Source organism: Panicum hallii, chromosome 3 (genome assembly GCF_002211085.1).
Source record: "Panicum hallii strain FIL2 chromosome 3, PHallii_v3.1, whole genome shotgun sequence".
Lineage (NCBI taxonomy): Eukaryota > Viridiplantae > Streptophyta > Magnoliopsida > Poales > Poaceae > Panicum > Panicum hallii.
The window spans coordinates 13,273,019-13,299,501 of NC_038044.1; the positions used below are offsets into that span (position 1 = coordinate 13,273,019).

General features: G+C 47.0%; 4 protein-coding genes, 1 long non-coding RNA gene and 1 pseudogene across 7 annotated transcripts; 2 read left to right on the forward strand and 4 right to left on the reverse strand.

Annotated features, from left to right (window-relative positions):
* Nucleotides 1-548: 548 nt before the first annotated feature.
* On the reverse strand, nucleotides 549-2,967 carry LOC112884220. The gene is made up of 4 exons (XR_003227059.1): nucleotides 2,467-2,967; nucleotides 2,311-2,368; nucleotides 975-1,022; nucleotides 549-843 (listed from the first exon to the last, which is right to left on the reverse strand). It is a non-coding gene; the product is annotated as an uncharacterized LOC112884220 (long non-coding RNA).
* Nucleotides 1,029-2,304, reverse strand: LOC112884219 (annotated as a pseudogene).
* Nucleotides 2,968-5,260: 2,293 nt separating the features above from the next.
* Nucleotides 5,261-7,148, reverse strand: LOC112887756. 2 transcript variants are annotated; one of them, XM_025954018.1, is made up of 3 exons: nucleotides 6,336-7,148; nucleotides 6,101-6,238; nucleotides 5,261-5,995 (listed from the first exon to the last, which is right to left on the reverse strand). In XM_025954018.1, exons 1-3 carry the CDS (start codon nucleotides 6,522-6,524, stop codon nucleotides 5,945-5,947), a joined length of 378 nt encoding a protein of 125 aa, XP_025809803.1. In that variant the 5' UTR covers nucleotides 6,525-7,148; the 3' UTR covers nucleotides 5,261-5,944. The 2 variants fall into 2 exon arrangements, with proteins under 2 accessions (XP_025809803.1, XP_025809802.1); XM_025954017.1 differs by having other exon boundaries at nucleotides 6,101-6,241; nucleotides 6,336-7,146.
* Nucleotides 7,149-7,154: 6 nt separating this feature from the next.
* LOC112887757 (ALA-interacting subunit 1-like) lies at nucleotides 7,155-10,065 on the forward strand. Its single transcript, XM_025954020.1, has 9 exons — nucleotides 7,155-7,609; nucleotides 7,705-7,765; nucleotides 8,037-8,095; nucleotides 8,453-8,527; nucleotides 8,615-8,722; nucleotides 8,831-8,901; nucleotides 9,013-9,313; nucleotides 9,420-9,709; nucleotides 9,868-10,065. The coding sequence occupies exons 2-9, from the start codon at nucleotides 7,705-7,707 to the stop codon at nucleotides 9,926-9,928; spliced, it is 1,026 nt and encodes a 341-aa protein (XP_025809805.1). The 5' UTR covers nucleotides 7,155-7,609; the 3' UTR covers nucleotides 9,929-10,065.
* Nucleotides 10,066-11,499: 1,434 nt separating this feature from the next.
* On the forward strand, nucleotides 11,500-14,142 carry LOC112885991 (chaperone protein dnaJ C76, chloroplastic-like). The gene is made up of 9 exons (XM_025951720.1): nucleotides 11,500-11,751; nucleotides 12,080-12,208; nucleotides 12,305-12,434; nucleotides 12,522-12,642; nucleotides 12,826-12,907; nucleotides 13,121-13,171; nucleotides 13,447-13,485; nucleotides 13,577-13,673; nucleotides 13,809-14,142. The coding sequence occupies exons 1-9, from the start codon at nucleotides 11,500-11,502 to the stop codon at nucleotides 13,934-13,936; spliced, it is 1,029 nt and encodes a 342-aa protein (XP_025807505.1). The 3' UTR covers nucleotides 13,937-14,142.
* A 10,189-nt stretch (nucleotides 14,143-24,331) lies between these two features.
* On the reverse strand, nucleotides 24,332-25,965 carry LOC112886632 (F-box protein At5g07610-like). Of its 2 annotated transcripts, XM_025952587.1 has the most exons (2): nucleotides 25,272-25,965; nucleotides 24,332-24,999 (listed from the first exon to the last, which is right to left on the reverse strand). In XM_025952587.1, the coding sequence occupies exons 1-2, from the start codon at nucleotides 25,897-25,899 to the stop codon at nucleotides 24,869-24,871; spliced, it is 759 nt and encodes a 252-aa protein (XP_025808372.1). In that variant the 5' UTR covers nucleotides 25,900-25,965; the 3' UTR covers nucleotides 24,332-24,868. The 2 variants fall into 2 exon arrangements, with proteins under 2 accessions (XP_025808372.1, XP_025808371.1); XM_025952586.1 differs by having other exon boundaries at nucleotides 24,332-25,965.
* Nucleotides 25,966-26,483: the final 518 nt, after the last annotated feature.

A 26,483-nucleotide genomic window follows, 5' to 3' on the forward strand; every position in this document is an offset into this window, starting at 1 on the left:
CGAGATACCATTCGATTCGCGACGAGCAGCTCCCCTGAGTCCTGACCCCTGAGCCGTCGGAGCTCAACCTCGGACGACGACATGCCCCGTGTCCCTGTCATGCCCGCCTCGTTCCAGCGCGCCGCTTGCCGCTGCCCCAGCTCCGTTCACTTCGCGCGTCGGGCGTCCCGCTGTTGCCTGCCGTGCTCGCAGCTCGCCTTCCCGACGCCGACGCCGCCCACCAAAAACTCGTGCCCGGCACGGGGCGGAACACGCGTCGCGCAGGCTCTACGTTCGCGTCGCGTCAGGGTTCGGCTCGGCTCGGCTCGGTAATTGGACGGCTGAGGTTCGTGCCCAACACGGCGGCTGCGTGGGGAGTCCCTGCTCCGCCGCCAGTTAGAGTTTGGACCAATGACGAAGGGATGGCGCAGCCAGATTAGAGATGAAGAACGGTCTTTAGGCCTCCTCCAACAGTTATAGCTAGTTCTGTCTATAAAACAGCACATGTCATCTAAGAGATACTACAAGATCTAATGTCTCTTAACGGACTATCTATACGGTTGCTGAAATTAAACATCTCAACAGTCTAGATAGTATGAATCATTAGCTCATCACAGTAGTACGGCAAAGTGCAATTCTACCTACAGCTGAAGTCCATGTACTATGACAACTAGGTAGCGTTATAGGAATATCATTATCACAACAGAGATAGAAGAGATGGACAGAAGCTGGATATACAAGTGCTAATTGCATTTCTTAAACAAAAGTTATAACAAGCTGCATTCGTTGAACAAGACCTCCAAATGCGGGACAACAACTTCAGACACGAGTGAAAATCAGCAAAACTTAGACAATGTAGGCCTCCTGTTAGAGAGAAAAAGAAAACATATACTTAAGTTCACAGTGCATCACGCTGACCAATTCAGAGGTTTTGACCCTGATACTGACCAATATAATTCAAATAACCATTGAGATTCAGTTTAAAAAATTCATACCTGACAGCATATGACAGCTCGCAAAACAACCAATAATAGCATCTGCCACTGAGAAAAAAAGGTCAAGTTGTAAGTGATACATTTGAGTCTAACATGAAAGATAAATAAATTGGATAATAGTGCTTACATGAAACTGAATACAACAACTAATTATTTTGCCTACATTGAAACCGCTGCCAAATATGCTCAATTAAGTCATTTTTTTAGTTGAGTATGGATTAGTTTGGCTCGGATAGTGGCATTTCTATGTCGCACAGCGTTAAAGCATGGGTGATCGTTACTCCTTGCTTGCACTTCTGGTGGAAGAGCAACAGATGTTCCTGGGATAGCATTCAAGTCAAGAGGATACTTAGCCACTTCTCCTTTATCTTTCACTATCACGTTGTGGAGAATAACACAAGCTTGCATGATTTTTTGAAGAACTTTTTGGCTCCATGATCGTGCTGGACGACGCACGATGTTGAAACGAGCTTGCAGCACCCTAATAGCACGCTCAATATCTTTCCTTTTCCCTTCTTGTTCCCTTGCAAACACCTTGTGCTTTTCTAGTTGAGGAGACCTTATATACTTCACAAAGGCTGCTCATTCTGGATAAATTGCATCAGCAAGATAATACCCTGTGCTGTATTGTGTCCCGTTGACAGTAAATTGAACTCGAGGAGCTTCACCTTTTATTGCTTCAATAAATAGAATAAATAGAGGGGACTGGTTGAGCACATTTATGTCATTGTTGGACCCAGGAATACCAAAAAATGCATGCCAGATATGAAGGTCATATGATGCTACAGCTTCAAGGATAATGGTTGGGTGTTTATGGTCACCTCGAGTATATTGTCCCTTCCAAGCCACTGGACAATTTTCCCATTGCCAATGCATGCAGTCAATACTTCCTAATACCCTAGGGAATCCACAAGACTCTCCGATTTGGAGCAAACGCTCAGTTGTGGGATGACGTAGGTACTTACTACCGAATACTTGAACCACACCTTCTACAGAGATTTCTAAGCACTCAAGTGCAGTGCTCTCTGCAACCTTCAAGTACTCATCAAGTGTGTCAGCAGCAGCAGTCCCATATGCAAGCATGCGGATTGCTGAAGTGCACTTCTGCAATGGTGACAGCCCAAAGCGTCCAGTACAATCTACTCTTTGAGTAAAATAGTATTTACATGTTAGTGTATTTACAATTGGGAGTATGCAGAATAAAAATTTCAATCGCAGAATCATTCCCTAACTTGCATATCTTTTCTATTCTTACACCAAATAGGAATATGCTTATTGACCATAGAAACAACATGCTAAACAGATCGGATACTTGTCAAATGAGATCGTTCCTTACCGATCTACAGGTGCAGAGCCAAACGAGTTGGTTTGTAGCATAGGACCATTCCACCAAGCTGCAGAATGGAGAGAACAGCTTACTCTAAAAATATCCACGAGCGGGGGTAGAAATCAATAGTTTGCTGCAACTGAACCACATCTAAGGGAGGCTGACATGGTGTTGTAGATACACCCAGGAGCATCTGCAGATCCAGACGAAGTTTGCGGCAACGGAGCTACTTCTCGCTTGGACCGGTGGTTCATCTTGCCGCGCGGGTCGTCGTCGACGTGGGGAACGTCTTCGTCGCCGCGGGCTTCGTCGACAGCAGGCCCGAGTAGTGAGCGAAGAACTGGACCCGTCCAGCAATAGCTATGGCTAGCAAGCAGATTAACGAAACAAGTGATTGGAGGGGAAAATAAAGGGAAAGAGGAGGGAGAGTGCAGTCGCAAGGGGGGAGGGAAGATTGGCGCGGGAAGGATTTAGCAGGAGAATTGGCGTGCTTCATGGGGAGGGGCGCGCGAACGCTCGGAGGGAAGACGATTCGGCGTGGATTTGGGGAGGGAGACGCAGCTGATCCGTTTTCGACGGAGGAAGAGCCGGCGTCGACGTTTAGGTCGGCTCTTAGCGTCCTCGGTTTCCGTCCGAGACTAGCGAGGGAATAGTCGCTGGCTCGTTGATTTACTCCTCTTCTCTCTCTTCCATGTCGGCAAAAATCCGACGCAGCTACGTACCGTGTTTTATTTTTCTTTTCGTTTGTTGTCTTCTTCATTCATTTTTCTTTCGCTTTCGATAGCAGCTTTCTTTTCTTTTTTCTTTTTCTTTGCTTTAATTTTCTTTATTTTGTTTTCAGTAATTCTAACTTTTCTTTTTCTTTCTTCCCTTTTAATTTTTCCTTTTCTTTCTCGCTTTTATCTTTTGTTGTTCACTTTTTAATGTTTTGTGTAAAACGAATGCTAACTTTGTTTTCTGTTTTCTTTAATTTTCTTTTTTCTTCTCATTTTAAAACTATTTTTCTTTTGCATACTATTTTATTCGTCATCTTTACAATTTGTCCATGGTTGTTTCTATTTTCATACAAAATTATTTGTTCGGTGTGTGGTACTACTTTGTTCATATTTGTGGATTAATTGTTCGTAATGTTAAAGTTATTTGTTCTCGTTGCATAACAAATAGTTTGACTATTAGTGTTGTATTTTTCATGTAAAATAGTTTATTCATCTATTGAGCCATTTCTTCACTTTGTAGACTATTTTTTTCGTTGTTAAATTATTTGTATGTGTTATTTAATCTTTTACTAGCACCGTGTAGCAACAGCTACGGGTAATATAAATTTACCCGAATCTACATGAGACAGTATGCTCTTTCACTTTCGAGTAGTCTGTGCTGTGACCGCACGAGGCATTGATTGTCTGGAATTTTGATTGGGATTCCGATTAATTTGTCAGGATTTCGATTGGAATTCCAATTAATTTATCCGGATTCCGATTAACAGATCAAGAAATCATTATCTGCTTTAGAAATAGTAGAGATTTACAAAGAATAATCATTTATTCCTATTGTTCAATATCTATATGCAATAGTAAAAATTTCGATCGTCACAAATATTTATAAAATAATATCATCCAATATAGTTAAGTGTGATCTTATTTTAAAGATATTTTCATAAAAGTATAATGATGCAATTAAAATTTAATTTGGCTTCGTCGTTTAAGATTTATGATTTTTCTTAGTTTTTAGTTTGCATGTATATAGGATGATGTCAGCAGTGTTATCTATTCTTGCTTGTATGTATAGGATTGATATTCGTTTTTACGCAGACTAGGTGCTGACCCATGCGTTGCTACGGGCAAAATAATATTCTTAATAGATGCTATTATATATGTAATATAGATTTATCCTACATGATTATATGAATTGAAGTAACTGTCTCATAAAAAATTTCTAATCTAATATCTCGTCATACTATAATTTATTCAAGGACTGGCGTTCCAGCATCTGCATCCCAGTAAACTATGCTAAGGCGTGGGAAAACTTCTGCAAGTTATTTAGAAGAAAAAAGGAATAAAGGATGTGCAGGAAGCATTCTGACTGCAAGTTGCAAGCTAATGAACTATCACACCAATGCTCCTAAATGTTTAGAACACAAGCAAATTGCGAGGTACCAATTGCATGTCATTGGGGTACAAATGCTGCAATCACATGACCACAGAAACAATAGCCAAGGCTAGGGAGTGATCACAATACTAATATTCTCAAGAAACAGAAATATTCTAATTGCGTCATATTTTATCTTTTTCTCGAATGGAAATGTTCTAGAGAAAAATCTAAAGGTTCATATATGAAATAGATCATAAGATAATTGAACCTGCCATATTTTCGTAACAGATCGAGTAACTAAAAAGGCACCAAAGCTTGAATAAACAGTTTTTGCACAAATATAAATTGTGGATAAACACAATACACTCCTCAAACTACGTACAAACTTCTAGAAAATAATTTTCATGGATTCTAATATCACCTGAAACTATTTTGAAGGACCATAAGTTGGCTGGCATAGTCATCTCGGTAATCAATTGGCAGAGGAAGGTCCCTTCTCGTGCAATTGCTCTCTCAATGAGGTAATGGACCTGCCGGTGTCACTACGAGCTTCCATGTGCAGTAGAAATTTAAGCACAAGTCCATCTGACTATCTCAGATGTTCAGAATTCCATATTCACAGCAACAATTTCTTACAGGAAAAAGAAGCATGTGGCTCTGAAGAAGTTCATCCCTCGTGTGACAAAAATGGAGGCCATAATCAAACAAAATTTAGCAATCCAAATCATGTGGATGCATGTGTCTGGTAAAGCTTAAACCCCAAATGAGATGCCATTCCGAGTAAATTTTTAGCAAGTAAAGGCTATGAGCGTATGGACTCTCGCACAATCCGTAGAGCATCAACTTAAAAGTTCTTCAGATATTTCGGAGGTGACAAGCAACAGATAACAAAATTATAGTCTAGATTCAGGATCTCAGATGATTCACCACCATGCATAAAATGCCTGCTATTGGCATCATGGGTAGCAAATCTTAAAGGTTTAAATATTGAGGCCACCTAAATTATTGTCTAGATTCAGAACATCAACCGAGCAGAACACAAATTATCTGCCAATGGCACCATGGATATTGTTCTATCTCGGAATGAAACCTCAAATGCAGCCAAAGTTAAAATAGCAGTTTCAGATAGCCAGCTAACATTAACACAACGCCCTCAACTGTTTGATGGATAATCATCCCAGTAGTACAACTCAAGAGTCATTTGATAGCCCATGATGTCTATATCACTGTCAAAGGGGCCAGGCAGAGCATTCACATCCTCTATACTGAACCCCTTGCGATGGATGACTTTCAGACCCTCGAACACGACTTTGCCTTCCACGGAGGCCCTGTGACATTCACTAAGCAGATTTTGCTGTTCTGTAATCCATGCAGGTTTGTTGGACATGGCAGATTGAATCTTCATGGTCTGCAGCACCTGGGCATTTGCAAGGAGGAAACACACAAACTCAAGCAAGTTTTGGTTCTCAACTTTGCTTCCTCGTTTCTCGACTTTGATTTCTAGTCTCACGCTCTGGAGATGGTTCACAATACATCCAATGGGATCAAGCTTCTGCTAATTGTTCGGGCCAATTGTGTGAACTTCCCCTTCCCTGCGCTTGTTGCCCTTTTGCACAAATATGAGGAATAAGAGGAAATCCTTTGCAGGGTTCAGCTAATGGGATAGTATACACAAGAACAAAGAAACAGAGCAACCTCAAGCTGCAATTACCAGGATATGCAATGTCTCCAGGAAGGGAAAGCACTTGAGCAATTTCATCACTGACTCCATGTTCTTCTTGCTCGAGAACGTCACACTGATAGCCAGAATCTTCACGCTATTGAAAAGAGCACGCAATCCGTTGCTAACCTTCTACAATGTACAAGCGAATGATGCCTCTTGGGCTCAGCTATCTCAGACGAAGAAGAACAAGACATGAATTCAAACATTGTAACCAGTTAACTACCTTCTGAGCAGCAGGCTTGTCGATGCCGTGGAAGAAATCCCGGAAACCCAGCACAAGTGGTAGCCTAAAGCAGTAAGCTTTGGCGCGCCGATGATGGTGACCGCCGTCCCCAGATGCGCGTTGCCGAGCAGAAGGTCTAGGCGCGGGGCGTCCTCCACCGTTAGCTCCTCCAGATGCTTGTACTGCCATGCCGTCTCCACCCTCTGCCGCGGCGACTGGGGCGGGAACAGCAGCGGCGACGATGCCGGAGAGCTCGGAGCCGGCCGCAGGTTGGGGGAGATGGCCTCGCGAGGTCGGAGAGAGCGAGGGCCGGCCGCGGGTTGGGGGAGATGCGCCTCGCGAGGCCGGAGAGAGCGAGGGCTGGCTGCAGGTTGGGGGAGATGCGCCTCGCGAGGCCGGAGAGTGAGGGACGGCCGCAGGTTGGGCGAGAGGCACCTTGCGAGGCCGGAGAGCGAGGGACGACCGTGCGTTGGGGGAAGAGGCGGCTCGCGGCTGCGACGACGCCGGGGAGCCCGGAGCCGCCCGCGGGTTGGGGGAGAGGGGCGCGTCCCCCCGCTCGTCGGCGGCTCGTGAGGCCGGAATGAGGCGCGGCGGGCCGTGGACGAGCAGGCTGGAAAGCGGCGCGGTGGAGGTGGATCGATGCCTCAATGGATGGGTGCCGCGCCGCCCGTGGCTCTGCCGGCAGGCAGTGGGCGAGCAGGTACGGCGGCGGCAGCGAAGCTGGGTCCAGGGCGGCGTCCGGGGCAGGCACGGCGGAGGCGACGAGCCGACGAGGGCGGGGGAGGGCAGCGGCGCCGGGGGGGGGGGGGGGAGGGCGACGATGGCGTGCGGGGGAGAGAGAGGGCGCCGTGGGTTGGGCCTCGGGGCGAGAGCACCGGCGGTGGCGAGCGCGAGGGGGAGGCGAGAGCGGAGCGCGTGGGGGAGGCGTGCGTTTTTTTTTACGCGGTAGGGGCGGTGGGGAGGCAGAACCATGCGGAGGCAGAGGCATGGTGTGCGACGTGGACACTGCAACCTTAGTGGCAGAGAAAATAGTGGATAGGCTGATGTATATTTTTTTATTATCTAGTAATAATTAATCTATTGGAAGCAGCATGCGCCTCAACTGACGGGTAATGGTGCCCCCGCCATTCTAGCGAGAAGAGTCCTGGGATAGGGACGGTCCGTTCCCGCCTGACGAACCCTCCTCACGACGGAGGAGAGACGGAACAACCCTCCTCGATCCGCCCGGTAGAGACCTCGATTGCGATCGGTCCGATCGCTCCGCCTGCGGCCTGGTAAAAGTGCAGTTTCCGATCACGAATTTGGAGGCGCCGTGCCTTCGAATTCGACCGAATTTGATCGCCGTCGGTGTGGTTGCTTGTGTGTGCAGATGAGTGCGTCAGGATCGGAGACTGATTCCGTGGCCTCACGGCGGTCCAAGAAGCCCAAGTGTACGCTGCTGTCCTCCCCTTTTGTGCCCTCTGTTTGATCTCTCGATTTCATTGTACATTTTGAATGCGTTTTTTTCTTGGTAAAGATACCAAATTATATTGTTTGCTCCTTTTCAATTTGCCAAATGGTGAGGAATGAAGAGATGATGTTATTTAAAATCTTAGTAATTGGCAATTAGTTCCAGTTTTAACATCTCAAATATCAAATGTCTGATGTCTTGGGGGGATTTGATGCCTGCTTCTGCGATTGAAGTCTCTTGGTTGGGTGCAGATTCCAAGTTCACACAGCAGGAGCTTCCGGCATGCAAGCCACTCTTGACTCCTGGAATTGTAAGCACTACACCGTACTGACATGCATCATTAACTACTAAGATTGTAGAGCAGGTACTAGTATTGTGGATTGATGCATTTCAGTTGAAAGACCAGGCGTGGCAAAGCCTTGCGTTAAAATAGTACTTAGCGTAGTTATTGTACTTAAATCATTTTTCGAGTTCTGTATCTTAGGAATGTATTAGGAATAGTATGAAGAATAAACAGAGCCCATGAAAAGAAGATCAATTACTTAATAGAAAATGTCCGAAGAAACCCAACGAGAAACTAAGAATCCTGTATCTTCTGCACTTCCAAAGATCTTCGTTCTAACCACGAAAAGTGCTCTCCTATCCTGAACATGTTTGCATTGCCTAGGTCATTGGCGCTTTCTCGCTCATTGGCATCGTCTTCGTCCCGATCGGTCTCGCTTCGCTGTCTGCATCACAGGACGTATGCAGCTTCCACGTTCATTCTGAAACCTCAATTGAAACACTATGATGATGCACTCGGCTGTTTGTTAACCTGATTCGCACACAGATTGTTGAGTTGATAGACCGATATGACGCCGAGTGCGTATCTGCAAACGACAAGGTCGGGTTCATTCAGGATACCAAGACCGACAAAGCGTGCACAAGAAAGATCACTGTGAGTGTGCCATTGTCAGCCTGAACCTGTTTCTTGCCTACGATCTCACCGTGTTGCATTGCACACTTCAAGCATTTCGTAAGTAATGGTAGTGATGTCATCTTTCAGGTGCCAAAACCAATGAAAGGGCCGATACACATATACTACCAGCTTGAAAACTTCTATCAGAATCATCGCCGGTGATCCCTGAATGTCTTATACAATTTATAAACTCTGTTAACTGAATATTACGTCAGGTACAAACCTAACAGGCCATTGTCGGACGGAATGCCATGTGATATCAACCCCAGGTATGTCGAGAGCCGAAACGACGAACAACTGCGGATGAAGGAATCAGCGAGTTTGGTAACAAACTGTGAGCCTGAAGCCACCAGCCAAGACGGCGCTCCGATCGTGCCCTGCGGCCTCATTGCTTGGAGCTTGTTCAACGACACCTACTCATTTTCCCTCAACAAGAAGGCCGTCGAAGTGAACAAGAAGAACATAGCCTGGGACAGCGACAAGAGCACAAAGTTTGGCAGCGACGTTTTCCCCAGCAATTTCCAGAAAGGCGGCCTAATCGGTGGTGCCAAGCTCAATGAGAAACTGCCGGTAAGTGCAGCAGCAGCAGCAGCTTCTTCGATCTGCTCTGATCAGAGCCATCTTGAGATGCAACAACTGACTCCCTTCCTGGGTTTCACTTGCGTTTTCCCTTCAGTTGAGTCAGCAGGAGGACCTCATTGTCTGGATGAGAACCGCCGCCCTCCCAACGTTCAGGAAGCTCTACGGGAGGATCGAGACGGACATCATGGCGAGCGACGAGATCACGGTGGTGATCCAGAACAACTACAACACCTACAGCTTCGGGGGCACCAAGGCGCTGGTCCTGTCCACCACGTCCTGGATCGGCGGCAGGAACAACTTCATCGGCGTGGCGTACGTGGCCATCGGCGGCATCTGCCTCCTGCTCGCCATGGGCTTCGTCGTGCTCTACGTGCTTAAGCCGAGGTACGGTCGCGTCGTTGGACTCGTAACGCTGCTCACGTGCTGCGCATTTTTCTTTTGTTTACAACTGGTCTTCAAAATTAAAAAGTAATTGTTTTGAACCAAAATTTAAAAAATGTTGAAGCGACTGTGTGTTGGTGCTTGGTGATGCTCCGTTTCAGGACCCTTGGAGACCCCTCGTACTTGTCCTGGAACAAAGAGAACCCAGACAACCCAAACTGAAAGACTGCGAAGCCCATTGTGCAGAGTGCAGGGACATGAATTTGTCAGGGGCATTTCTACAACTAAAATTCCTGTGGGTTTACAAGAAATCGTTTGTTCGTGTCCATTTGTTTTGCCATGCCCTAGATATATATAGGTAGGCGTACTTGGTGATAAAATTTGGTTAAGTTTTAACCATGTATAAAGTTGCTGGAGCTGTTACTGTTCATAAGCAAGCTAACTGAACCTTCATCTTCAGTATTAATACACGCCGGTCAGATCTCCTGCCGCCTGCATTTTTCCCCTTTTTCTCTTCGGCAATGCGAGTGGTGATCCAACAATGCATCTCCTCGAGGCTTCTTTCTCCAAAGGACAGCGGGGAAATTTATTAGCAGGAAAAAATAAAAACAAATGTTGCTCCAGTTCTTAGGGAAACCAGGGCCCAAAACCCAAAACAACCAGGGGAGAGGCCGGGCTTGAATCGCCTTGCTCTGGAAAACCGGCTCTCTGCTCTTTCGAAATCTTCTAAACGGTGAGCCCTTGCGACGTGAGGAAGCATTTCATGAACACCAGTGCCTTCGAAAAGCAAGCACTGCTACCTTGCAGTTCTGTCCGTCGCCTTTTATGGAGAAATTCTACAGAAGTCGGCACAGCCAAAGCGGTTAGGTACGGCATGTTCCGTCTGTCGTGTATGTGTATGCAGCTCGGCACTCGGCGGTCAGGGAGGCCGGCCGGCCGGCGTAGAACTAAGGAAGAAAACCGGGAAGCGACAAGGGCTTCGCCGTCACAAGTGAGGTGAAAGCAAGAGGGGGCGAGACGACCGCGAGAGGAAGGAGAGCTCCCCACCCCACGCAATCGCCGCGCTTTGCTTGACGTCTCTGCCATGTTCTAGGAAGAAATCGAGGATTCCGAAATCGAACGTCCTGGGGCCAGATGGCCGAAGCAGTCGTCCATGTGTCGACGTCCCAGCTCACTGCTGGCTCCGAATCACCCAGTCAGTCAGTTGCGTGTTTTAGGCTTATAACCTTATGGAATTCTCATTTATAACCATAGGGATATGTAGATTGTATTGTACGAATTTAGTGCCATGGATTTATTTTTAGGATTACTTTCATATTTTCCTTCATATAATGTCAATTTAGATATTGTATGTACTGTACTGCAACAGACCAAACTACACCTCATACAATTTGAGAAGGGAGTAAAAGAAATATAAATGCGGATACCGGAGCTAAATAAACCGTGGCCCATCAAAGTTGAGGCAAAAAAACTTAGCAAGGGGTATCTTGAATCCTTGATAATTTAGTTCATTTTTCATCCTGTAAAGAATAGATGAATTTTACCCAAAATAATAAAGAACGTGCTTCTGCCATTTGGCAGAAGATTCTTTATCTATAAATATGAGTATCTCTAAGGTCCAGTTTGCAAAAACAGACCCCCGTTAAACCTGAACCAGAAGAATTAGTGGCGGCAGAGGCCAGTGTTAAAATGGCACAGTCCTGCAAAGAAAAGCAAACCAGTCGCCGCCGCCTGCCCGCCTCCTCGTTCGAGTCCGATCTTGCTGGAGGTCGCCGCATTCAATCCGGTAACCAATGGCTCCTCCCCTCCTCTCGCCGCCGCTGCTCCCCGATTCGTTCGCGACACTCCCGCGGTCTTTTCGCTGCTCCCGCCCCACGCGGCAGCTGGCCACCGTCGGGTTCGCCGGAGCCGTAAGGAGCGAGCGGCAGGGGAGCTGGAGTGCGCGGAGGAGGGGGAACCTCAGGATCCGTGCCACTGCGACGGAAGCGGATTACGAGAGGCCGGAGGAGGATGTCGCCGAGGATTTTTATTCCGTTCTGGGTGTGGTATGTATATTCCCGAACCTTGGTTTGCCATTTAGCAATTACTTTGGCTTGTTTATTTTGATCGTAGAGGAAAGAATTAGTTCTTTGGACTAAACCCCTGTGAGTAATTGCTAGATTATTTTGCTCTTGGTAGCAACAAGTTCATAATTTTATTTACAGGCTATATAACGTTTGGCGAAGAATCAAAATGCTACTTTTACTTCCACAAGAAAAAAATGTTTTACTTCTCCTTTTTCGCTAGGTTCAGTTCAGATAATATTCCTGATCTTATCCATCTGAAATAATGAGTTTTCTGCTAATATGGAACACCTGATTCTTCTACCACCAGATGCCAGATGCAACACCTGAGGAAATCAAGAAGGCATACTACAGTTGCATGAAAGCGTGCCACCCCGACCTTAGTGGGGACGACCCTGACGTGACCAACTTCTGTATGTTCATCAACGAGGTTTACTCGGTAAGAGCCACCAGTCAATTTTTTACATTTACGCAGTTTCTTTTTTGCTCTGAAATTTGTCATTGCACTGAGCTAACATGGGGTGTGGAAGAGCAGGTGCTGAGCGATCCAGCACAACGTGCAGTGTATGATGAGATCCATGGGTACACAGCAACAGCAATAAACCCTTTCTTTGATGACAGTGCACCCAAGGATCAAGTGTTTGTTGACGAGTTTACCTGCATTGGTATATGTAGCTCTGTTGTAAATATAAGTTTCTCTTTTGGTTCATGAGTAGCACGATTCATTTATTTTTGTGGATGCACCGCTACAGGATGTAAAAACTGTGCCAATATCTGCCCTAATGTCTTTCAAATTGAGGAAGATTTTGGGAGGTCAAGGGTCTACTCCCAGTCGGGTAGCACTGAACTAATCCAGGATGCCATTGATAGTTGGTGAGACTTTTAAGTGCTTGAATCTATTCAGTTGTTAATTCTTGTAGCTATCCACAACATTAGCGAAATGTTTCTTGCAAGATATTCAATGTTTCAGAACAAATTAGTGAATATGTTGCTTATGTGTTTCCAGTTCTCCGGATGCTAATGCCTTTTGTGCCAAACTTCTATTTCCATTTTCAGCCCTGTCGATTGTATCCACTGGACTTCTGCAGCACAACTGTCACTCCTCGAGGATGAGATGCGTAGAGTAGAGATGGTGAATGTAAGTAGAGTTTCTATCCGATGGAACTTTGAATTCTGTGTGGCCTTTATAGTTTTACTGTCATAGTTGACTCTGGAGCAAGTTCGGTTAATTTGCATTTCTAGATAAGCATTGTATACTGCATAGAGTAGTAATGGCTTTAGAAGAATTATCTGCTGGTATTATCCGGAATTCTTCTAACAGTACAGTAATCGGAATTTCAAATCTGAGCAGGTTGGTTTGATGCTTGCTGGTATGGGAGCTTCAGTCGATGTTTTTCGAATGGTAATTATATCTTTATTCATGTAAATTTTATCTGCTCTACCTAATTTACTCCATGGCATGCTCTCAAGATTCCGTTTTCTTCTGTCGTGGATGCAAATTAACTTAATTGCTCTCTATGGAAAAATTCAAAGTAATCTGTTCATGCCATACATTCAATATCGAGGTTACCAAAGTGCAATTGTATCAGTAGCATAATTTCTTCTGGACCTCAACACTGCCTATCTGTGCTGTTATTAAATGTCAACTTACATTGATATGTTTTCTATATGTGGTAGGCAAGTGCTCGCTGGGAAAAGAGGCAAGCAAAAGTTTTGGTACTTTTCGTTTGCACTCACCTTATGTAATGGTCTTTAAAAGAAAAAAAATTATAAATGTTTTAAATGTAAATCTGCATGATTTTTGCAGGAAAAGGTCAGAACACGGATGGTGAACCAAGAGAATTCAGACACAGGCAGGTCTTGGAGCGATGTCTGGGGATCCCCACCACGAGATCAAAACAATGGTAATGCTACTAGATTGTCAGAACTCGGAAGTACCCTGGTTACTCCGTAGCATTTAGTAAAGACGTATCTACTTACTGTTCTGTCTATCAACTCTTGTATTGTTGAATCTGATTGCTGCTGCTGGGTACTGTCAGAGGAAGAAGCAACAGAGAGAGCCAAGAGAGCGGCGGCGGCTGCTAGACGGTGGCGAGAATACTCAAGGCGAGGCGCAGACAGGCCTCCGACATACAAGCTTCCAGAGGCAGTGGGCAACAAAGATTAGTCCAGTGAGTAGAGAGCACATCTGGCATTGTTTGGCCAAATTTGACAAACCTGTACTGTATAGCGTCATTGTTTGCAGAGGTGATCCGAAGGTTTGCTTTGCCTTCCCAGTCGACACCAATGCTCCTTCTGTAAATCTAGACGTAGTGATGTTGATAACCTGTACAAGACGAGCACCAAATGTATTTCGTGTATATTCAAGATGTATACATTCACTGTTGCAGTGCATGCTACATTGTAAATCAAAGATGGGTTTTCGCCTTGATTTGTTTGTGGTTGTTGTGCAGATGAATTCCGGGGCAAATTTCCTTTGGCAGTGACGGTAACCCTGTGAGCCCCGGCAGCAGGCAAGCACATCTCTGCCAAAGGATGGATGAACGGACGCGCAAAAATCACAGAAAAATACGTGCGAACGGAGCATACGAAATTTGAGAATCCGATTGGATCCTTGGAACGAGAAACAAAAGAAGAGAAACTTGTGCAGGGGTGGACGGACCGTCCACCCCAAGATCCCAAAACTCGCAGCTTCTTAAGGCGGCTCGGTTGCGCTAAAATCACGAGTAAATGAACAAGTACAAGGAGCGCAGTTACACGTCATCACACGAAAAATCAGACCCTGATATCATCTCTAGAGCGATAACGAAAAAATGAGAAACTTTCTCGGGGTGGACGGTAAATGGAATACCGACCACCCCTGCAGCACGGCGTACCCCCTCGCCGCCGGACGCGAGCGTGCACGAGACCCGTCCCAGCATATCCTCATGAGCGCGTTGCCATCCCGCGGGCCTGCGCTGGTAGTTCAGGACGTGGTGACCGCGGCGGCGGTGCGGAGTCATCCGGCGCGACGTCGCGTAGAGGGAGACCGACCGTAGTCAACATCACACGAAGTTGCACTCTCCGAAGCGATCTGTAGAGGGAGAACGGAAAAGGTAAAATTGCTGCAAGGGGTGGACGGTAAACGAAAACGAAATACAGTCCACCCGAGATCCAAACAAAATCGCAACTTCACGGGGTTACGGACTCGCAAAAATCGCGAGAAAAACCATGTGAAGATAGGACGAGAGTAGCTAGCCACCATCACAAGGAATTACAGACTCGTATACGATCTGTGCAAGGAGAAAGAAGATAGAAATTTCTGGAGGGGGCGTCCGGACACCCCTCGCCACCGGGGCTGGCGCGCCCGGAGCACGCGGCGTCGTCCTCGCGCACGCGCTCGATCCATCCCTCTGCGCAGCGGCTGCGCCTTTCTCCTTCCTCGCGCGCGGGGAAGCCAGCCAGCAGGCCTGCAGCTGCAGCCTCGCCGGCGCGGAGGTGGTGATCCCGTCCGTGGCGCGGCCGTTCTGCTGGTACAAGCATGGTCGAAGGACTTTAGAGCAGAGGTTTCTTGCGCGGCCCGGCGTGCAACGCGGCAACGCTCGCCGATGCTGCTTTCCTGCCGGCAGCTTGGTCCAGATGCATGCGTGCCGGCTGCCGTCGCCGGCGTCGTGCCTTTCGCCGTCATGCCGGTCTGATTGATCCCTGTAATCGAGCGCTTACCCTCGTCACCCAGTAGTAGTACAGTTACTACTGCTACATGGCAGGAAGTGAATGGGAGAGCGTTGCAAGCATAATTTGCCGCGTTGATGAGGGGTGGCCGATGAACCAAACGGGAATCTCAATTTGACGGAGGTACCGAAGCGCATAAATCACGAGAAAATCCCACGGGTGCGCGAGCAGGACACCTTCCGGAACACGGTTGCTCCAGACATGGGCGCGACGCTGACATCGTCCACGACCAGGTCGTCAAGGTGTCCGACGCGCGCGCCGCGAGGCCTGAGATCGAGCACGCCGAGACTGGCCGAGGCAGAAAGCCCAGCGCGTCCTTGCGCGCCTCCGCGTTTGGCACGCCCCGCGGCCGCCTGGCGACCCAGCAGGCCGGCTGCCGGCAGCCGTTGCCAGGCTCGTATCTTCAACCGCAGGGGCCGCCATGACGGTCTGGTGAGTGGTGACCGCGCGCCCCTCCGAGGAACCATCCATGGCGATGCCCCGCCGACCACCCAGAGATCACAAAATCTCGATTTGATGGATGAGCGGACGCGCAAAAACATAGAAAAATGCACCTGAACGGATCATGGAGATGTTCATCAGCTTGCAAAATTTGAGTATCCGATTCGATCTTTCGAGTGAGAAACTTCTGCTGGGGTGGACGGTAAATGAGATACCGTCCACCCCAATATCCCAAAACTCGCAGCTCGGTTGCGATAAAATGACGAAAATTCACCAATACGGGGAATGCAGTTACACAGCATAATAGAAATTTCAGACTCATATATGATTTCTAGAGCTAGAAAGAAAATGAGAAATTTCCGCGGGGTGGACAGTAATTTCACAGGTCTAGAGGTGCGCAAAAATCACGAGAAAAAACGTGTAAACAGTGGTTTAAGTGAGTCAGCATCACAGGAAATTAGAGACTCCGATACGGCCTGTGCAGGGAGAAAGAAAATAGAGAAATTTCTGAAGGGAGCCGGGGCGACCACCGATCGGTAAATGAGGTACGTCCTGTGTTGTTGAATCTGATTGTTGCTGGTGGGTATACTGTCAGAGGAAGAAGCATCGGAGAGAGCCAAGAGAGCGGCGGCGGCTGCCAGACGGTGGCGAGAATACTCAAGGCGAGGCGCAGACAGGCCTCCGACATACAAATTTGGGCCACTGCCTCTTGAAGCTTGCATGCCAGATGTATCGAGGGTGTATTCGTTTACTGGGGTCTAAAGTTTAGAGGGGTCACATCAAAGAGAATCTTATCATTTAGAAGTATTAAATAAAATCTAATTACAAAACTAATTGCAGAACCTTAGGGCTAATTCGCGAGACGAATCTAATAAGATATATTAGTCCATGATTAGCGGATGATTACTGTAGCATCACTGTGGCAAATTATGGATTAATTAGGCTCATTAAATTTGTCTCGCGAATTAGCATCCATCTGTGAAAAAGTTTTGTAATTAGACTTTATTTAATACTTCTAAATGATAAGATTCTCTTTGATGTGATGCGTCTAAAATTTACAGGGTAGGAAACGAACAGGGCCTGAATAAAAACATCCGGCATTGTTTGGCCAAATTTGGCAAACCTGTACAGTACAGTGTCGTTGTTTGCAGAGGTGATCCCGCGCTTTGCCTTGCCAGTCTGACACACCCATGCTCCATTCGTAAATCGAGACGAGACGTAGTGACGTTGATAACCTTTACAAGACAAGCACCAAATATATATATATATATATATATTCAGGATGTAATAAAAATAAATCCATTCATATGTACATTCACCGTTGCAGTACATAGTACATTGTAACCAGAGATCGGTTTTCGCCTTAGTTTGTGTGTGGTTGTGCAGATGAATTCCGGGGCAAATTTCCTTTGGCAGCAAAGTAGCCCTGCGAGCCCCAGCAGCAGGCAAGCACATCTCTGCCAAAGGAGAAGTTGCCCAGCAATGCAGCTGCACATCTCAATCTGACCGATGCTCAGAAACAATTGCTCCTCCCCGTATAGCATGACGACCTGTTGTGTGTGTGAGCAGGCGGGGACACATACATGTTTGCGATCACTGTGCCGCCGTATTTATACTCGTTTCGATCTGGTTTGCCGATCGAGCAAGGCGACTCTGCTGCCGCTGCTGCTGCTGCTGCTGCAAAGGCAGGATGAGGAATCGAGGATATGCTGTAGGACAATGCCTTGGTCCAGTCCTCTAGGCTCTAGACGATGCCCACCTACGCGAACAAAGGCAGGCTGACGGCCATGTGCCTTCTGCCTTGCTATCATCCTTGGCCTCGTTTTTTTTTTCTGAAAAAAGAAGAGCAGCCTAGCTTCGCCGGTCATGTATTAATGGAGGCAACCGGAATTCGATCGACAAATTAAGAAAAAAGACTCACAAGACCACATTCGTGGCCTCATTTCTGCTGCATGCAGATCCTCCTGTACGTGTGTAATGCAGTGCTTAAGCAAGAGAGCGTGCTGCTGCAGGACGATGGGCACCCGAGCTTTTGCGGATTATTCCCGGTCGTGAGAGACCACTGCATCTGTATGCAGCGAGGAGACGGAATCTTGGAAAGGCGGTCGATCTGGCGAGCGAGCAAGCTAGCCCTAAAGAAGAAGAGCATACCGTATAGGATATCCGAGAGCATGTTCCCCAGCTGCTTGCTGGTGAGCAAGCAGTTGCTGGGAGCCTGGGAGAGCTGGCCGGTTACAGCTGCAGCCAGCAGCAGGCGCGGGTGTACGTGGACATATGTGGCATCAACGCGGCCAAGTTAATTATACGTTACTACGAAAGTACGTTTTCGTAACAAATTTTGTTGCGTCAGTCTTATGGTATTGCTTTATATATTTTTTTGGATATATCGGTGATCAAAACTAAAAAGGATCGGAGTTTGTCTTGGTAAATCTCTAAATAAATTTACTTACGTCCTGTTTGGATCCCTTTATTTTGACAAATTAAAATCTACTTAATAGAGTAAGCTACTTATCTTAGAAATTATCTTGGAAATGTGACATTCCACAACTTTTCAAAATATATATATATAACCTTATCTTAAATTTTTAGGAGCGAAAGATAGAAATTGATTCTATATATCCTTCATATTATATTTTTACTGTACAACTTTTTTTATGAGAATTCTAATGTACAACTTATAGCACACTCTTCTATTCGTTTCCCTATAGCAGAAGTGCAGTACATAAGTATCTCTCTCATATGGCCAACGATAAAATACAAATATACTTTACATATAACTATATTACCTCAATCAATTTATATCTAAATTATGATTATTAGAATGGAGAATAGAATTCAATTCCAAAGATCCAAATAAATCCTTATATTAATCGTTAGAACGCACGCGCCGCCGTCTCCACATGCGGCGGCGGCATGCATGTCAGCACGCTCAACGCAAAAGTTTGCCAACTCCACCGTTTCGCACCGTCCGCCGATCGAGAACCCCATCATGGTTCATGCAGTACAGTGTTTCGCTTCGCCAACCTTGCCTTCGACATGACTCCTACCTTCATGTCCTCCACCGTGCTGGCGCGCGTGCCGGCCATGGCTGGCATTGGCGAAGCCTACACCCATCTCCGCATCCAAGCACGACGTGCATGAACACAGTGGCATGCCCGCATCATGTCAGCAGGGCTAGTACCTGTCAGCCCGACCGGTACCGCCTGGCCGGTATGAAAAAAAATATCACGTAAAAATTCAAATCCACAACGTCTGACTTTACATGTAGCTTTCTTACCATCCCACATATACATCACATGTGATTAGATGAGAAATGCATTCCTTTTGAAATAACCCATGAAGAACCATTTAGTATAGGATCAAGATATCGACCAGTACTAAATGTCAGGTGGTGTCATTGACCGGTACTAAATAGCTGCGCTATTTTAGTATTGGGCCAAGACACAAGCCGGTACTAAAATACGACATTTAATACCGGCCGGTGTCTTGATCGTCTCTTAGGACTTTCAAGTTTAGACCTAGTACTAAAATGGCTCCGGGACAATTTTAGTACCGGATCAAAATTAAAGTACTAAACGAAGGGACGAAAGGTCATTTTTGTAGCCGTGGATGCAACCGGCCCATGATGCAATCAGTGTTAGTTCATCAAGGACGCTCACCTTTTCAGTCAATCACAAATTCATACTAGAGAACAATGATCAGCAGAAAGCAGCAGTTACACAAACTTAACAGCACATGAGACATGGTCTTGAGGTTGTGGGGCCTCAAAGCTGCATTGCTGGGCAAATCTCCTTTGGCAGTGTCTGCACGTAGGTCATCAACCAGCCAGGTCACTGCCAAAGGAGACACACCCAGTAATGCGTGGGCCCCGTGCGTCAGCCACCCGCGCAGCTTACCCTATATATCTACACGCCGTCTGGTCTTGCCGGCTCGTGCCTCTTCTGAGTTTTTCCACGTCCGAGGTTTCGCATATTTATAGGTGCGCGCGCCGAGGCGGCGTCACGCAGTCGCGCCCAAGAGAGATCGAATCGGCATTATTCTGAGCACAAGATGTCAAGACAAGGAGTATACTAGCTCTCTGATGAACGATTCCCTGAAGATATTATATGTCAGGCCTGATGATTTCCTGCCGTCGTCCAATGGATTCAGTGCCGTTTGCATTTGATGACTACTGCTGTCGACTCTGGCCGTGCTCGATCGACCTGCGCCTTGACTGACTGATCTGACTGCATGCGCTGGTACATTGGTTAGCGCTTGGTGGTGATCATGGATCCGTATTCTTGATCAGCTCATCAACTGCTTCAATTCTGGATATGTCTGTCCGACGGCATATGCTGCCTGCAGAAAGCAGGAGGAAGCGTGGAGAAACCTGTGCCTAGCCCCAGCTACCTGTTTATTTCTAGAGAAGAAACTAACCGTAGCTGACTAGGTATATATTGTTCATGCATGATGCGTGATTTCTGCTGTCGTCTGTAGACTGAGACTAGGTTCTTCTCTCTTCCCCAGCATTCAGGAGCATTCTGCTTCTGGAAGTAGTAGTTATTTAGACTCGTCACTCGTCAGAGTAGCTACAGGAAACACTTAAGTTTTTCGTTCGGAGAGCAATAACATGAATGTTCAGTGTCACAGGTGCTACAAGATCTGAATGTGAGAATCAAAAGTTTAAAAAATTGTATCAATGATAGTTTATTCACCTATTCACAGCCATCTCTATCGCATGATACGACTAATTTGTCAGGGAAGAACTTAATTTTCACCATTACAGATCAAAGCGCTAACTACAATATTCCTTTATGGTCAGCTAGGTACAGAAGCAGGCCAGCAGCTAACACCTGCCACTTTATGCCTGGTGTTTCTTTCAGGAAAGCTCACGAACTGCGCGCGAATAGAGAAGAGAGAAGATCCAATGGAATGTGCCCTTGTAGCAGCAACATGCAAATCCATACGAACAAAGCATATATACAGCAACGATTCCTCTGCTCCATGTGGAACGCCCGGGTGATTTCAACAGCAACGTCTCGGTTAAAAGCTGGCAGGATATCCGAGAATAAAATCTATTCATATCTGTGTATAGTAGGTATACCATCTGTCTCTCTCCACTGGCAGTTTCTGTTAAGACAGCTTGGGTTCATGCATGCTAAATGCTGTCCGTGCAATCACCTACTTCTAAGGCTGCGGCATTACTTGAACAAGCATAGCTTGGCTTGGCGTCCTGAGAGGTAAAAATCTTGTCTGCATTACTGGATGAACCTGCACAAAGTTCTTGTACTGAACATCAGGAAAAGGCAGGTTGGCTAGCTTTAAGCAGAGAGGAGGACCATTCCACGAGCACATTCCAAAGGGAACCGGATAGAGAGAGACCACCTGCAAGCAGAAAGGATTAGCTCCTCCGGAATAGTTCCTGTCCTCGGAGCATATGCCATTCCATGGCGCCCTATATAAACGAGGTCAAGGCGCAAACACTTTCATCGGCGAGCGTCAAGGTTCAGAAAACTTACAGGGAGAGGCTGAGCATGAATTACAGGGTATATCTCCTTTGGCACGGACGCATGCAACCATGCGCAGTTATGTCAAGCTAGCTTGGAAGATGCATAACAGCCGTGCGTGCCAAAGGAGAATTGCCCTGCGATTCACGGTTCTGTATTTTTGCGATCTGACAGTTGATCGTGCTGTGTTGTGTATAGATCCAGTTAAGCACCAATATCAGATATTGGCTTTGCAATGCGAGTACAACAGACTGTATATGTTCAGATAATTGTCGTAATCAGTTAGGTACCGATCAGTGAGGCATTTTATACAGTAATTAATTAACTATAGTTTGTACATATGAATCTGGCATTAGTGACTTCTGAAATTATTCAGACTACCTTGCAGGTGTCTTCAGCCTTTACAATGGATCAAAGAAGCCATCCTGCTGACCCCAACTGCTCAAGATAACATGTGAATTCATCTTCAGGACATGTGAGTTTTCTCATTTCGTTACCAAGACAAAACCATTCCTTTCTCCTCAAAGCAGAACATATATTTCAGATCAAGACAGCACATTCAGCTGTGCAGTAATATGTACTCTACCAGGTTACCAGCGACCGTACCCATGGTGCGTGGGGGAGATTTATATTTAAGGCCATATATATGGAGCACCCAGTATGCTACTACATGCAAACGATGGGCTCCCAAACGTATTAGTAATGTGTAAGCCAATGCTCGTATAAAATGGAACATAATGGAGAAAATGATTGGAAAAAAACAACTCAAAGCATCATCTTATCTTACAATAATGAGGACGCATGCAATTCAAATTCCACCTGAGGTTAAAACTGCCTTAGGCGAATAAGCATAATCACATTTTTCATTATCTAACACATGTTGATAGCAAATCACATCCTTCAAAAAAATTGGAACATAGTCTAAAACATGGATGATGGGTTTAATCATGTTTCCGATATGAGGAACTAACGGTGTTGACAAAAAATTGTAGAAGAGAGCAACAAATAGAGTAAAACTAAGTGTAGGCCCACCATAAAATAGCTCCAGACCCATCGGAAGGCTTTGCTTACATGTTCTTTGAAGTCTACCTAACATAGTTTGCAGCAGTGACGATAAGGCATACCTTTGAGCACAGGGTGATATATAGACCACCGAACTTGAAGTAGAATTTTGTGACGACTTATCCAAACCACCACACCAAAACTAGATAACCGAGCCCCCAGAAACTGCAAGTGAGAAGCTTCTCTAACTTTAGTGTCCATCTGCCAACCAATTTGAGAGGCAAGGTGTATAAGGATACACGCCCATAGTGTCCTGTCCAAGAGTGCCGGATTGTATGCCCTTTTATGTCGTCAACATCGTATGACATAAGAACTCTCCATGCATGCCCCCGCAGTAAGAAAAATCGAACTACGTTCTCGATGGATTACGCGCACCATGTGGAACTTTCTGGTTCCAAACATTTCAAGTGCACTCACCGTATGCTTTACGATCCACTTATGCTGGTCATAATCCGCAAGAGCCCAAATCGATAGCCAATAATCATTCTGTTCATCGTCCCTGTGCACAGCATGCAGGTGGCCGTGGGACGACAGCCCGATGGAATCGAAGCTGCGTGGAGTGGTGATCTTTCTCCATGTCCTCCCGTCTACATCCGCTGTGACTGTCATAGGCGAAGAGTCGAGGCTTGTCAGATGAAGAGTGCCATTGAAGAAGGCGCTTCTCGAATCGTCACGCACGACGGCCTCGTTACCCCGGCCCACTCGCTCTGCCTGCAGATCCATCCTCTGGTCTCGGATGAGTAGATCTGCACCCCCGTGACCTCACCCCGCATGTCGAAATCGTCCGGGGCGTGCACGGCCACGAAGTCACGAACACTCTGAATCTGAAGTGCGAGGACGCGGCTGGGTCGAAGCCCAACCGAATGGCCGGGCGCAGTCTCCTCCTCGTCGTCGGCTCTGGCAGACTCGGCAACTCCGTCCACTTCTCCGTCGCAGGGTTGCAAACAAAGTACCGAGATCCAACTTGCGAGCGCGTGTTCCGGCGATCGCACTTGAAGCGGCAGAGCAACCTGTAAGGCACCCGCTCAAGGATCTCGGCGATGAGGTCGTCGGGGAGGCTGCTCACGCGCCGCCTCCGACGCCGCCACCGCCGACGCCGGCGGCCGCGGTCCGGTTTGTGTCTGTGCATGATGGTGTAGGGCTAGGAGGATCGTAGGCTCACAGGTCGCAGCATTATTTTATTTGATGATGAAAAGAGCACAAACCTCGCCAACCTCCGGCCCTTTGGGCCGTCATAGGCCCGCATCTCACCTAGTATGAGCCGGTGGGCCGTCATACGCCCCGCATCTCACCTAGTAGCCCCCCAGTGAAATTGCTGCAGGCTGCAGCCATCAGAGGCTTTGGTGTCCATCCAACAACCACTTTAAGAAGCAGGGTATTTAAGGACGTAGAGTTCTGCCCAAGGGTCTGGGCTCCTAATTTCAGTTTTCCTGTGTTCTTTCTTGAACTTGAACCGGATCTTTCTGAGCGTTATACAGACAGATCAAGGGACTCTGTTTTCAGAGCACTACTCCGTATGCAAACCTAAAATATAAACCCGCTAAAAACGCCTAAAATTGTTCAGGACAATTCGTAGATGAAAGCATACACAACGAAAGCCTCTGTTTACACTTGTGCATGCTTCCAAGTTCCAAGGTAGCCAACTCTTTTCACAGGCGCAAGAAGGCAACTCTGAGGTCGGGAGGGCAATTGGCAGCTTGGCACCTGATCGAAGCATAAGCATTATTGGTGCCCGCTGCCCAGAGTTCAAATTCAGTGAGGTACAATGGGGCAAATTATGCACAGCAATGCCGGATAATCTTGCTAAGAGACGAGCCGGAGATCATGTCCACGCTGCCGACTTCTTCAGGGCAAATTGTAAATGAGACACCAAGCTACTTTGTCTTTTGAGCACTAAATACGTGACTGGTGACTCCATACAAGCATCTAAATAGATGTTCAGAACAATGTGTAGATGAAAGAAAATATATAGAGTAACCATGTTTTGCTCGGAGAGAACAAAAATTGAGTAGAAAGTAGGTCCATTGTGATAGCTAGGCAGTAGAGTACAAACCAAAAGGCTTGCTCACAGTTTGCATATGCTTCAAAGACTAGTTGTTCAAAGCTACAAGAAGTCTTTGTGAACAGGCAGATGAGAACGTCAACAAGCTGAAGTTGACCTGTGACTTATCCCAAACTGCTATCTCAAAACTAGATGATATTGACTCCTCTTCCAGCAATCACTTCTTTCTCGTGTTGTCATGATGATAGCAAGTACAAAAGTTTCTGTAAATTTTTCTCTTGGTTCAGAGTTTCTGTAACTTTAATGTCCAGGTGGCAGCCAATCTGAGAAGCAAGGAACATAAGGGCATGCAGACACATTGCGCTCTCCAAGAATCCAGATAAAACGCACCTTCTTCTCATCCATGTTGTATGACATAAGACTCCTGAGCTTGCCTGCAGTAAGGAAAATCAAACCATGTTCCGGATGGATTGCGTGCACCTTGAGGTGGTAGAAGTCCCCAAAACTTCCAGGGAGTCTTCCAAACATCTGCATTGCATCGACTTCGTGCTTTAGGGTCCATTGTTGCCCAGCATAATCCTCAAGAACCCAGATTGACAATCTATTGTTGCGGTTGTGGTTGTTACATCGATTGCTTATGTGCACAGCATGCAATTGCCCTTGAGAGACTCCGATGAAATGGAAATCACGCGGAGTAGGGATTTCCCCCCACTTATTGGCGTCTATGTCCACCGTGAGCAATGAAGAAGAATCAGGGCTTGTCAAATGCAGAGTGCCCTTGAAGAAGACAGAATTCCAACCTGCTACAGTACCATCGCCCCACTCAGTCTGCCTGTACGTCCATGCTCCATTTTCCGACGAGTAGATCTCAATTCCTGCCAAATGCAACTCGAAGGTTGCTTTGGCGTCCACGAGCACGAACACTCTGAAGTGGGAGGACACGGCTGGATCGAAGCCCAGACGGACGGTGGGGAAAGACGCCGTCGCTTCTGTGTCCGGCAAATCAATCCACTCCTCCGTCGCAGGGTTGCAGACGAAATAGCGAGATCCGAAGTGCGGGCGCGTACCCACGCGTTCGCACAGAAGGAGTCCGTTGCAGGGGTCGATGATGCACGCATCCCGGTGGCCGGCCGGCAGGAACGAGAAGGAGGGGTCCACCATGGGCGCGCCTCTCCCCGACGCGTTGACGAAGTGGCGGTCATACCGAGAGGGGGTGGCGAGGGGCATGGTGCGGAAGAAGAAGCCGGACAGGGTCTGGGGGCACCTGCGGCGGACGGCGGGGTCGGAGCAGAGGGCCCGCCATGACCGCGAGACGAGCTTGAACCGGCAGAGCGAGCGGTAGGGCACCCGCGCGAGGATCTCGACAACGAGGTCGCCGGGCAGCCTGAGCACGCGCGGCTCCTTGCCGGAGCTTGACCTCACCTCCATCCCGCCGTCTCTCTCGTCTTGGTGGCGGTGGGCCGGTGGCCGGTGGGGGTGGGGTCCGATCTGCTGCACTGGTGGCCGGTGGGGATCACGGCGCTGATCGAGCCGCAACTGCAAATGGTATAGGCCTCTCTTGGTTGTCGACCGCCACTATCAACTGGCTCTGGGCCTCTGGGCCGTCGATCGCCTTACCTAGCTCTGGGCCTGTGGGCCTCTAGGCTGGGAGTCAGTCAGGATCAGGAGGGCAAATGGGTGACCCTTAGTTGCACCTCCAACCTGTTTAGTTTAAATATTTGAGCTAATTTTTCAAAATAAGATCTTATTTTGAAGAAGTAGTATGAATATTTGAATTAAAGAGGATTGAAGATGTACATAAGGACTTAGTTAGGATGGACAAATTCTCTAGCTGGACTTTATTCTAAAAAAAATGGCTGAACTGGAGCGAATACTGTTGTGGTGTCTAACCACCTGTAACACAATACAGAAGAGAGCAGAGGGAACCAAGCTACTTTAGTAATTACACAAACTGCATGTACAGTTATTCATGTTGGGAATTTGGAGTTGTGCATAAATATGGCATTTACCAT